General features: G+C 35.7%; 2 protein-coding genes across 2 annotated transcripts; both read right to left on the reverse strand.

Annotated features, from left to right (window-relative positions):
• Nucleotides 1-242: 242 nt before the first annotated feature.
• On the reverse strand, nt 243-5,807 carry LOC21395116 (soluble starch synthase 1, chloroplastic/amyloplastic). The gene is made up of 15 exons (XM_010110953.2): nt 5,332-5,807; nt 4,022-4,383; nt 3,844-3,921; nt 3,614-3,738; nt 3,370-3,451; nt 2,589-2,762; nt 2,293-2,374; nt 2,082-2,173; nt 1,940-2,002; nt 1,758-1,847; nt 1,546-1,670; nt 1,149-1,257; nt 1,012-1,067; nt 889-928; nt 243-691 (listed from the first exon to the last, which is right to left on the reverse strand). Exons 1-15 carry the CDS (start codon nt 5,615-5,617, stop codon nt 533-535), a joined length of 1,923 nt encoding a protein of 640 aa, XP_010109255.1. The 5' UTR covers nt 5,618-5,807; the 3' UTR covers nt 243-532.
• A 1,316-nt stretch (nt 5,808-7,123) lies between these two features.
• LOC112094054 (protein IQ-DOMAIN 1) lies at nt 7,124-11,376 on the reverse strand. Its single transcript, XM_024174023.1, is given in 6 exon segments — nt 7,124-7,790; nt 8,662-8,694; nt 8,696-9,025; nt 9,437-9,727; nt 10,716-10,817; nt 11,267-11,376. Coding segments are annotated over 5 exon segments (1,395 nt in total). The 5' UTR covers nt 10,797-10,817; nt 11,267-11,376; the 3' UTR covers nt 7,124-7,130.
• Nucleotides 11,377-13,158: the final 1,782 nt, after the last annotated feature.

Here is a 13,158-nt window from a genome sequence, read left to right on the forward strand (position 1 = left end):
AAAAAAAAAAGATCCGTTTTCAGAAAAGACAAAAACATTTTTGTTTTTATTTTTCAAAAACTTTTAAGCCAAACGCATTTTTAGTTTGCATTTTCATTTTTTAATCTTGAAAAACGTAAAAAATGAAAATGAAAACATAAACAAACAGGCCCATAGATATTGCCATTTCCCATTTTTCTAATCATTGTGAACACATTTTACAGTCTTGAAAAACGTAAAAAATAAAAATGAAAACATAAACAAACAGGCCTATAGATATTGCCATTTCCCATTTTTCTAATCATTGTGAACACATTTTACATTGCCAACCAACCAGGTCAAAAGATAAATTTAGTCTCCTTTTTTTTTCCGTTTTTGTTGGAACTCAAGAAAAGATCAATTATTCTGATTATGAGTTCAAACGATATATAATCTCCGCTTGTTTAGGAAGCCCGATTGAGGACAGCGAGAAGCTCGCCTGCATACATAGAACTCAGATCATAGTCGGACCTCTCATCCGACCGCCTTTTCTTTTCTGTCCATCTCTTGTGCCTCAGCTGACATAAGGTAGATCGGTAAAGGCCCATTCAAAGACCTGCTCATATTGCATTGCAGCAGTTTCCCATGTGAAGTCCTTCTGCATAGCTCTTTTCATCAGTCCCTTCCACGAAGACTTGTGCTCTCTGTACGTACTAATAGCAACTCTTAGTGCCTGCCGATGATTAACCAATTCAATTAGTCACATTTTCCATAAAAAAGGGTTCAGTCAGTCTGTCACTCGGTTCTATCTAGAAGCAGCGAAAAAAAGAAGAAGAGCATTTGCTAACATTACAGTCCAACAGTGGCCCTTGTTTGGAATCAAATTGAAACACGTTAACCAGAGTGTATGAGCATACTGAAATAACATACCCATAACATGTTTTCTTTTACTAGCGGAGAAAAAGTCCACCTGCATATGTACATTCCCCAATAAGGTCATAAATAAGAATCTAACGAAGCAAAAGTCACTTGTAGCAATGAATAATTATGTACCCTGTGCCTTCTCCATTGCCGTCTTGAGCATATGGATTGAAGGTCTCTACAGTATCCTGAAATGAAAAGAATAAAAGTGCTTTCAAATGACAAGTTTAAACAAAAAACTTAATTGATTTTTTGAATGTTAAACTTACTCCAAGTCCCCCAGTGCAATGAACCACAGGTATTGTTCCGTATCTCATTGCATATAATTGATTCAGACCACAGGGCTCAAATCTCGAAGGCATCAACAGTATGTCACAGCTGGATAGCAAGGATCGGAATAAGCCAGAGAAACGATAACTTATTAGCATCGAAATAGAGACTTAACTAATATCTCGACCTTTTTATGCCAAGTGATGCCATGCTGTGAGTGCTTATTTTTCAGAAATTGAAGCGAGTGGTTAATTTTCATGGGGAAAAAAGTGTGATTAATTTGTAATTCCTTTTCAATTGGGATACAGTAATTACTCACAACAGTACTTGGCCTGATAAGTATGAAATATTAGTCGGGGAACACATAATACTACTCAAAACATTAACTCTAATTACCCTGCTGTTATCCTATGAGAAATTGGAACATTAAATTCAACCCAGCCCCGAAATTTATCTCTATAAGCTGATTCTGTTGCCCTCATCCATTCTTCAAACCGTGGGTCCCCAGAACCTAGCATAACCTGAAACATGCTAGATAACTTTAGTCGTGGACAGTCAGCTACCCAAACCCAAAACTAACAATTAAGGGGAAAAAAAGAATTACTTACGAATTGTATATCGTCTTGCATAAGCTCTGGAATAGCCTGCTGAATCAAGTCGATTCCTTTCTGGTAATCTAATCTCCCAATAAATCCAATCTGCGAAGTTCAAGATAAAATGAACAACAAGATGAGATGGAAAAGTCTTGTTACCACGACTACATTCTTGTAGATGACAATGAACATCTTACCAATGGACAATCAGGCCTAACAGGAAGACCTAATTCCTTCTGCAAAGCAATCTTGCATTGGGCCTGCACTTTTTTAACAATAGATATAAGATTACTATTATGGGTTAGTACTAGCTCTTCCAAAATAATATACTTTTTCCACCTTTCCAGAAAGATCCTCAGCAGAATAATGGAAAGCAATGTGCTCATCTGAAGATGGATTCCATGTAGCATCATCAATTCCATTCGTGATCCCTGTTCATTAAAAAAAACAAATTATCCCCCCCCTCATGACAGCCATAACCATCAGTCATACTCCTAAGCATGGAATGAGTTCACAAGGCAGGCCTAAAGTACAAGAGTTTAGTATCTACCATCAAGAACCCTCTTTCGGCTGCCTAACAGCTCCTGCAGACCATATCCACCTTCAACGGTAGTGATCTCCCAAGAATATCCCTGCAGTTAGAGGGAACAACTAAACATCAGAAGCTACAGAACTGTGACATACTAGATACTGTCTGTAGGAACAATAAATTGAACTCCATCGTTGGAATACAAGAGGCCTATATTTCTCTTAGTTTTCAGAGCAACTAGAGCATCTCGCAACAAGACCCATAAAACTAATGTAAGCATCTAAAACTGGAGAGGAAGAAAAAGCGAGAAAATGGACCTTGCTAACTGTCAGTATCCGATCAGCTGTCACAACTGCACCCTTCAGAATGTTAACAGCTTCACCTGTGTCAAGAGCATGGGTCCTTGCCCATGTTGGAAAAACCCATCCCAATGCTCCATACCACTCTGGAGGTAGTCCCAAATTTTTGTACGTTGCTGCAGGCTCCACTCCCTTATGCAAGAGAACGTTAAATTAGATTGGGGTATTCACTCTAAAATTACAAGAGACATATATAGTATCAGTAAGTAGCATTTTAATAGATTCGACTTATGAAGGAGTTTTGTAATTGTTCTGCCACCATGATATCCTCCACAAAGAGCTCTTAATAGTACCATCACAAACCATATTTCGATTAGCTTTTTAGTCAAATTAAAGAAATGCACAAGTACAATAAGCAGTCCAATATGCATCCGTCCACCCAGTGCCCTGAGGTTGTTTTCATGAATAACAATCTCGCTTTAGAAAGTACATATCTAGTACAACTTCCAGACCTTGTTATTGTGTTTTATCTATAAAAGTATTTAAGTCATTTTTTTCTTCAAAAAGAAATCTTCACAAGAGAACATAAACAAAATCTGAAATTATAGTCCTCTGTCGTTCGACTAGAATGCAAGTTTCCATTGTATGTTGTGAAATCATCTGATTCAACCACCTAAGAAACCTTCCCATGCTCCCTGGTCAGGAATCTCGGAGTTCATATCATTCTAATGGTGCAGATATCATTCAATTTTTGATATTTTTATGTTTTCAGATTGAAAGAAAAAGAAAGAGAATTCACCTGATGTGCAAGGTTATGGATTACAAGAATACTTCGGGCATCCTTGTAAACTCCATGTGGACGATATTTGGCTGCCAAAAGCCTGAAACAGAAGAGATGTAATGGTCAATGATTGTGAACTTTGGTCTCAAATAATGATAATTTATGCGCTAATATTAAGAACATCATTACTAGTCCTAAAGAAGAACAAGAATATCCATAGCTAGCCTTATATATGGTAATTAAATGATCTAGGAAACCATACACTGAAACAAGTCCTGCATGCCAGTCATTGATGACGAACATACAATTTTCCCCATAGGTGTAACCTCCCAATGGAAGCACCAATGGGGCTTCACATGCTGCATGGCAAAGCAAAGTGAACCGAAACTGTAAAACCAAATGAGAATACAGATCATCATTATTGGTGAACAATATAGTATGCTACTTCACTTATCTATCCCAAAAAAGCTACAACTTGAACAACAAGCATACCTGGTTATCACCAAAAGCTCCATAGCAATCCCCATAAGGATTTCCAGGTCTATGGTATGCTGGATGGTCCACAAACACCTGTAACAAAGAGGAAAAGCACTCATCATGACGAAGGAAACAAATAGGACTTACATTATATGAATAAACTATTTCTATAAGAAGCCTGCAGATTTCTCACCCAATCGACACCTTCCCTATACTCATGGAAGAAGGCGACCTCTTGCTCTCCTCCAAAGCAAGGCACCTTGATGCGAGATTCCGTGTCAACAACACTTGCAAATTTCTTGTCTGCAGCAGTGCCATTAAGATATCTCGGAGAGACAACCATAACACGGTGACCACGGGAAGCTAGTACAATAGGCAAAGAACCACAAACATCTCCCAAGCCACCTGTCTTTGAATAAGGTGCTGCTTCAGCAGTAACAAAGACAATGTTATAGGTTGTTCTGGTCTGGGGTTCCTCTTTTCCGTCTATGCCCTCAGCTTCGTCCACTTCATCAGAAATTACATCCTCAGGAGGCTCAGCGACTTCAACATCACCTGTATTCAAATATATAAGCAGGATTCGCGTTTCGAAAATTTCTTGTCAAATGCAAGATGTGCAAGTTATCTATCATACGTTAGCATTGTCTGAAAATTTCCACTTTGTGTTTTGTAATATAAAACCTGTATTTATCAGAATTCAGAAGCATATTGAAGCAAAAAAAACACACAGAAAAACGGAAAAAAGAGAATATACTGGACCAGGTAAGAATAATTACATATGAACACTTTAGACCCTTCTAAAAGCTATAGAGCAAGGTGGACACCTCATGGCATACCAAAAAGCAAAAAAAAAAAAAAAAAAAAAAAAAAAAAAAAAAAGGGGTTTTTTAAAAAAAAAAATAAAAAAAAAAAAAAAAAAAAAAAAAAAAACCGTGATTTTTTAAATAGTAACTACGGGTCTCAGTGTTACATTAAAATTCCATTGATCAAGAATCATTTTATTCTAAAATCAGTTTAACCAGGATACGAGTTGACTTTTCACTTAAAACTTGTCAAGTCAAATGTCCCTGCACATATTGCCAGGACCATCCTGATGGCTAACTTAATTACACATGAGAATATTCACACGTTTTTTACACCAAAATGGGAATTATCATTATTTTATTAGGTCACATCTCAGGTGATCCTGAAAACATTATACTATATACTAATTACAACTATGTCGAAATAAAGCAATTCTAATCTGACATAACCAAATAAAAATATCACTAAGCGATCCAGTAATCATTATAAAAAAATGTAAGCTACATCAGAGTATATCGAAAACTTTTTATACAAACAAAAATAATATAACTAATAATCAATGAAAGAGGGAAACAAATGCAAAATCATATCCTCCGAAAAAGGGAAAATAAATATATATCGTAGATGCCAATTTCCAAATTCGATAGAAAATTACGCCAAAAAAAAAAGATGAATTCAGAAGCAAATATAGAAACGTACCGGAAGGAGGAATCAAGTGAAAGCCGATAATGGAGCCAGAGTCATCCTTCTCTGTTCCCAAAACGAGACTTCCTTTTTTCTGATCAATTTGCGAAGACCGATTAGCACGATCGTCGCTCTCGCCTAAAACCGATCCTCTCAGCCTCAAACAACCATTCCTTCCTCTTCTTCTTCTTCTCCACGACGGAGCAAAATAAACTCTCGAGTTACTGAAATTGGATTTCGCCGAATTCGGGAACGAGTAGTTGCATGGGACGACGGAGCCGGGGATTCGTAGACACTCCATTGAAGATTTAGAGAGAGAAACTCCTCCGCAGAGTAAGAGAGAGAGAGATTGAGTGACCAAATCCAACGCGAGACGAAAGGAATCGTAGTGAGTGAATAGTAGAAGTAGTTGAAAGTGGCAAGGCAAATCTCAAGGGGTGACAAAAAGAACGAACTTCACCTGTTTGTTATTATTATCATTTTTTTTTTTGTTTTTCAAAAAGCATAATTAAAGAGAGATATTGTCCATGAGATCCAGAAAAGAAAAGGTGCCGAAGATGAAAGTGGATCCTCTGCGGGCCACCCCAAGCTAAGACGAAACAACCTAGCGTGTGCCATGTGGTTCTTCCACGTGTCGACACTAAATGAGAAGGCAGAATCAGACTTTTTAATTGGCACTAATGATTCCTAAACTCACGAAATGTAGTTTGGTCTTTAAATTTTTTTGACCAAATGAGCTTAAAACTATTTAAGATGGTGTAATGTCATTTTTTTTCATTAAATGCCATTTAAAAATAGAGATTAAATTCTAATTTAGGGATCATAATGTCACATTTTTAAATTATTATGTCGTTATTTTTTAGACAGTATCTGACATAAATGATTATATTGTAATCTTTTAAATAGTTTAGGGTTTGTTTCGTAAAAAAAAAAAAATTTAGAGATCAAATTATCATTGTTTAAAGAGTTTGAGGACAATTCGTACAATTTTTTTTTTCTTTTTTTTCTGCTAAAGACGGGTAGATATTTTTTTTTTCTAAAGACGGGTAGATATTTTTTTTTTTCTAAAGACGGGGTAGATATTTTTGTGTGCGGTTTTAGCGTTAATAGCTGATTCAAAAGCGATGCGCGGCATCATTAGTGCCACGTGGCAAAGAAGCAGAGGAAAATCACGTTAAAAAAACAAAAAATTGTGTGTACAAGGAAATTAGGAAAGCTCAACAAAGGAGACCCTAGGCATCACTCATCTCGTGACCCACCAGGAAGGACACTATTTTATTTATTTATTTTTTTATGGGTGAAGGAAAAGTGAAAACTAACGAGTAATTATATCCAATTAAAAAAAACACTTAAATTATCTTTAAAGGAAAAAAAAGAAACAATTCAAATTTAAATTGAAACAATTTTAGAAAATCTTGTCTTTAAAATTAAATTGAAACTATGAAGATGTTTAGTAAAAAGATTCGTTCCCTAATTCGAATTATGAGTCGTAATTCGTTACAATATTTTCTCTCATAAAAAATACACGTAAATCAAAAATAATTCGAATCACATGATTTGAATCCTTCAACCAAACGTATTTGATCACACCTTCAAAGCAAAAAGATGATATACTTAAAAATATGAAAGAAAAAATTAAAAATAAATAAATAAATTTACATATGATCACCAAATCCTCGCCAATTAACTCCATTGACGTTTACAACACAATAATAAATTAACAAAAACAAAAACAAAATAAAACATCAAAGTATTGACAAACAAAGTACAAGACAGAACTCATCACAAACATTTGATTAATCTCGGAAACATAATTAATCAAAGTCCTCTCTCCAACCGTGGACGCTTAAAGGCAAGGACCAATCTTCACCACCACCAACACCATGGGAATCTGGGCTATAGCCCACGGATCTCCGCATCCCACTATTTTTTGGGCCTGGGCTTCTCGGCAACTGGTACGTCGCCGTTCCCCCACCCGAACTCGACGAATCAAAGCCCGACCCAATAACAGAAACTCCTTTCCAGTTCCTGGTGGGTGGGTTCCATTGGGGCGTAGATGGGCTTCTCTGCTGCTTCAGTAGATGATTGCCTGGGCTTCGGGCCTTGGCCTTAGCGGACTGGGTCGGGGCCATGTAGCTGGGGACATTGTTTGGGCTTCCTATACGCTGCCGAGAGTCGAGCAGGCCCAAATTGATGTTGGTGGAGCCCGCCACGATGTCCATCTCGACGGTCTTCTCCGATGCGGCGTCGTCGGCGAAGTCGCCGTCGTGGTTGCTGGTGGTGGCGAGAGTGACGTAAGAAGTGTCGAGTGGGTCCGAGACGCGTCCGTTGCCGTGGTAGGGTTGGGCTGACATCCACCGCTCGAGCCAGTTCCAGCCCCATTGGGCCTTCTCCTGCGGGTTCGTTTGAAACCCGAAGTCGCTACCTCCGTCCGTGATCGTTTGTAGAAGTTGTTGGTGCTGTTGTTGCTGTTGCTGTTTAATTAAAAATAAAAATAAAAATAAAATTCATGTCAACCATAAATTAAATATCGTTTCAAAATTTTAGAGGGAAAATGATGAAAAATAATAAAAAGTGGTGGTGTATGATATGGAGCATAACATTTGTTATATGATGTCAATCTAACGTTTAATTATCAATTCAAGCCATTTTCTATAAATTGCTACGTGACGTTATTAGGAGTAATGATATATTTATCATTAGCTTATAGGATTGAGGTGATTATAAAATTGGTCCCTAAGTTTTTTTTATATAAAGTTTAATTAATTCTTAAATATACTACTAATTGAGCTATGAAAAAAATGGTAAGGACTAAATCCATACAAATTTAATAATTACAAGAGCGAGTAGAGGCAAAAACTTTTGAGCGCGTTTAGAGCTTGTTCCAAAATGATGTTTTTTATATGAAAATGAACATGAAAACCGAAAACGTACAAAAATCATTTTTAAAAATGCGTTTAGTAGTTTTATCAAGAAATTATTTTCAATATAAAAAACTCATTAATGTCTCTGTCTCTCTGCTATCGAAAGGAGAAAACGAAAATAAAATATGAAAAACGACTAAAAGTTGTTTTTATTTCTCTCATTTTAAACTAAACTAAAAAATCGTTTTCGTTTTCGTTTTTTGTCTTTATTGCGCCAAACGCTGTTTTAAAAACGTTTTTATTTTTTCTTTCTAAAAAACGTGAAAAAAAAAAACAGAATTAATTCCAAACACGTCCTTTGTTTTTTTGTTTTTTATTTTTTTATTTTTTGGTTGCACTCATTAATATAAGGTGTTAGATCTTGTCATTTGTTGGGATGTTTCCATAATTGTATAATGCTCAACTATGCTAGTTCACTGACCTGATAAGCAAAAGCATACGCAAGCGCTCTTTCCCACATGTCTTCCGGACAAAGTGTCTTTGATTTTCTCTGCACTTTGGTGCCTCTGATGCCTACCATGACCATCCCTCACCTTCACCGTCTCGGGCTTCTTCAAGGGGCTCTTCAGCTTTTGCGCTTCAAGCCCCAGTCCTTCTTCATCCCGATCCTTGTTCTGCAGCCGCTCGTGTGCCAGTTGCAGCCTGCGTGCCCGCACTCTTGCCTGCACCCGCACCAATGCTTGCATGCACCGCATTGTCATTTGCGCTTGCTTTCTAACGTTGTGCCCTCTAACCAAAGCCTGCAGCCTCACCAATCCTTTCAATGCGCGCAAAGCACGCCTAGCCTGCAAAATTTGTTCACATAAATTTTTTAGCACTATTTTTCATCATTCCGTCACCACTTGTGGTTGACATGACAAAAAGTAAGAGAATTCAGTATCATTTAGTTGAGTAGCAGTTTTAATATGTCGTCAACAGGAAACTTACCAATAAAAGGCACAAATTTAAGAGATTTACAATTAATTACTCAATCGAAGACTAAGAATAACTTAGCTCGTTAATCTACTATTCATGTATATAAGCGATAGAGCTTGCTAGGCAGGAAAAGTTGTCCGATCCTAAATAAGTCACCACTAGTCTAGTTCCACATCTTATCTACTGTACTAACATAATTGCGTTACATTTTGACAAACAAGAAGAGCAAGCAATGCAATTTTTGTGTTTGTGTGAGAAGAAGAGAAAGAAAGGGATATTACTAGATAGCCTCTGTAATATGATTGTATGAGTGTTGCAGCCTTTTCTTCCCTAGATTGGCGTCCATAACCAGCTAGACGAATAACTTTCGCTGCTGCTTGTGCTGCTGCGACAGCAGCTTCTGCAGCTGCAGCGGTTGCCACTGCAACGGCAATGGCATGGTTTCGGTCTTCTGTCACTGGAGTTGATGAAGCGCTCTCATTGTTTGTCACGTCCGGAGAACTCTCTGTGGGAAAATGTTCGAACGACACGACTTCTGCAGCGTCTTGCTGCTGTCGTTTCTCCACATTGTCCTTCTAAAATCATGTTACCATTGACTATAGTTAGACATTCATTTTTTAGTTATAGTAACTAGAAGTGTTGCTTTTTGTGTGACACTAGAAAACAAACTAGAAAGCAATTATATAACCATAACAAGAAGTTAGCATGACATTCTCCCAAGGACAAGAAGTTTCCTTTGGAATGATTGAAATCTAACGTCTATGAAGCACATGATGATGAAAACGAACGATGTGATGGCTTAGGTGGAATGATAACAATGGGTCGCAAGTGTTGCAACATTATATGGTCCTATTGGGGGGACCGTGGACACTTTTGTATTTATGGTTCTAAATGAGGCAAAAGGGTAGTACACCTTTAACATTTTTTTACACCAAGAAACCCATGACGTTACTTTCTTACCTTTTATTGTGGTAAAGTCAAGAAAAAAAAAAAAAAAAAAAAGATGTACATTCCAAAGTTGATCTTGTAAGAAAACATGAAAATTTGTTCTTTTACCAAAAGGAGGCATATTAACAAGTTATCAGATGGATTTTTCAGTGTTGAAATGATCAATAATAGTATTTTGGATCGGTCACAAATTCATAAATCACACTAAAACCATCACAATTTTGTTCTTTTTTGTTGGATTGTATTATGTGATTATAAAAAAAAATCAGAAAATAAGAGATATTACAAAATTGGCTATATGTAGAGACTTTGATCCACTTTTCTGCAAAATGTCAAAACAGCTTTCAGAAATACTACTGTTTTGAAGTTTGTAAGTTAAATGCAGTATTATTCTGAAGTAAATATTTACTAATAAAATAAAAGATTTTTTGGAAAAAATAATTGCACGACCACCAGGTTTGGATTATATATTTGGAAATATTTTGGTCTGTTTTGACAATGGAATTTTCGTAACAAATAATTGTAAGAACATTGTTCCATTGATAAATGATTAATTTTCCTTTTCCTTTCCTTAAATATATATATATATATATATATATATAAACATCTTACTTTTTTCTCTGGCAAGTCCTTGGAAGAAGGCCTAAAAACTTTCTTCACCGAAGAAAACCAGCCGTTTCCTTTCTTCACCATCTCAGGCCAAAAGATCGGCTTCTGATACCCACCACCCAAAAAAAAAAAAAAAAAAAAAAAAAAAAAAAAAAAAAAAAAAGAATTAAAAAAGAGAAAAGACACCAAATTTATCATTGAAAAAATAAATAAATAAACACATAGTAGTCAAACTAAAGCCTCTGTAGTTTCACAATAAGCTTCAACTTAAGAAAAACTACCCAAAAACGGAAAATCAATAAGCTTTCTGTATAACACAATTTTTAAAAGAAAAAAAAAAACCTAATTAAAACGAATAACGAAAGACATTACATATTGATCATGACATGAAAAAGTCAAATCATGAGCTGTTAAGAAGAAAAAAATATAAAAATCTAAAAGAGCCTCTGTATCGTTCCCCTAAAACGCTTCAAACCAGTCAAGTTAAAACCCAAATGAAATCAGGAAAAATAGACGAGAATGAGAGAAGAAAACTGTGAATCAAAGTATTAAACCTGAGAAGTATCTCTGTTGAGCTGGGATGGATATTTTTTTCGTAGCTAATTCCAAAAATCATTTCTGACATGCATTTTCTTCATAAAGATGTGTATATGTTGAGACTCCTTTGGACAGAAAAAAACTCGTGTAGTCAAGTGGAGAGAGAGAGAGCTGGCTATGCTAGAGAGAGAAACGGAGAGAGAGAGAGAGAGAGTCTGTGTGTGTTGTAGTGTGAGAGCAGTAACTGCGAGCCCGCGCAATCGCCGTTACTATTTAACAATTTCACGGGCAGGTTAGATTAGACCCTGTAATTGTAACACACGTATACAGTTGGTGCTCACCAATGAGCTTCTGCCACCTCATACCTTTGGTTGTGATCAACTGTAGAAGCAACAAAAAAAAATAATCACAAGTTAAGTTTTTTTGTATTTTTTCTAATAAATATTCAAATTTCACTTTTATTATTATAATATTTTTTCTCACACTAACTCAAGTTATTAACTCGAATGAACGAAATGAACTGAGATACTAAGGTCACGTTTATTTTATCGATTTAAATTTAGAATTCGAGTTTTGTCACAGTAAAAAAATCTCTCAGAAACAGTCACAACTAATTTTTTTGTTACAGTAAAAAACTCTCACATAAAATCACATCTCAATTCGAATTAAAAATTTGAACCAACGAACTAAACATGCCATAAATAATTTATACGGTAAAAACTATTCTTCAATGAGCTTATAAGAGTAATTTTGTGTTGCGCGTTTGTAAATTTTTTATGTGTATACTTATAGTACTGTGTTTAGTATGAGGATTCGTGTCATGGTTCGAATCATGGTTCGTGGCTCGCTACAGTATTTTCTCTTATAAAAAATACACATAAATTGAGAATAATTATAAATCTGTGAACCAAACGTTCTAATAAAAGATTAATGTATAAGCTAAAACAACTAATGAAAATGAAAAGTTGCTACTGTACAAACTCCTTGTTTTTAATTAAAAGGAATATATAAAGTTTTGTGGATATACGTTGGAATGAAAATGAAGAGTTGCTTGATTTATTCAAAATTGAAAGTCAAATGCCTTTTGTTTAATTTTTCTCTCTTACCAAACGAATTAATGAAATAATTTTCATTAATTGCAGCTAAGAAATGACGGGTAAGCACAGAGTCGGGATCAAAAGATGCCTATATTGATGATTACCTATCTTCAACTAATAATGCTGCAATTCTTTATTTTGTGTTTTTAAACCTTTTATTTATTTTTATTTCTTGCATCTTATGGTGTTCTGCCGTCTGGAATATCAATTTTAATTCAAGAACAAAAAAAAAAAAGAAACGTTTATATCAAAAACAGAAAAAAAAAAAAATTAACTTTTAGTATTTAGAGGTTATTCTTTTGGAGTGTAACTTAAGTGTAATTTTTGAATTGAATTTGAGTTATAACTTGAGTTGAAGTTGTAACTTAAATAAAATTGAGTAAAATTAAATAAAATTAAAACTTAAAAGAATGTGAACTTAAATAAAGTTACCAATCTGCTCCTGCCACGTGCCTCTCTCACACACAAAAGCACCTCTGCGTAACCATACTTTCCCTTTCCCTTTCCCTTTCCCATTTTCCTTTTTATGCCTTATAATTCCCCCACACTTCCTCTCACTCTTACTAAAAACCAGCTAAACTCCAAACGTCGCTCTCTCTCTCTCTCTCTCTCTCTCTCAAATCTCCGAGAGAGTTACTTGGGTTTCTCCTTTTCTGCGACAAGCTCTCGCTTTTCTTGTAGGTACGTCGATCAAAACACCATTTTTGTTCGTCTTCATCGGCAAGTACAATTTCCGTCAAAATGGGAGAAAGTGACGCACACATTGTTTCGTTTATGTAATTCTCCGAGTGAGCATACCGGAATTACGCAGG

Source organism: Morus notabilis, unplaced genomic scaffold, assembly GCF_000414095.1.
Source record: "Morus notabilis unplaced genomic scaffold, ASM41409v2 Scaffold879, whole genome shotgun sequence".
NCBI classification, from domain to species: domain Eukaryota; kingdom Viridiplantae; phylum Streptophyta; class Magnoliopsida; order Rosales; family Moraceae; genus Morus; species Morus notabilis.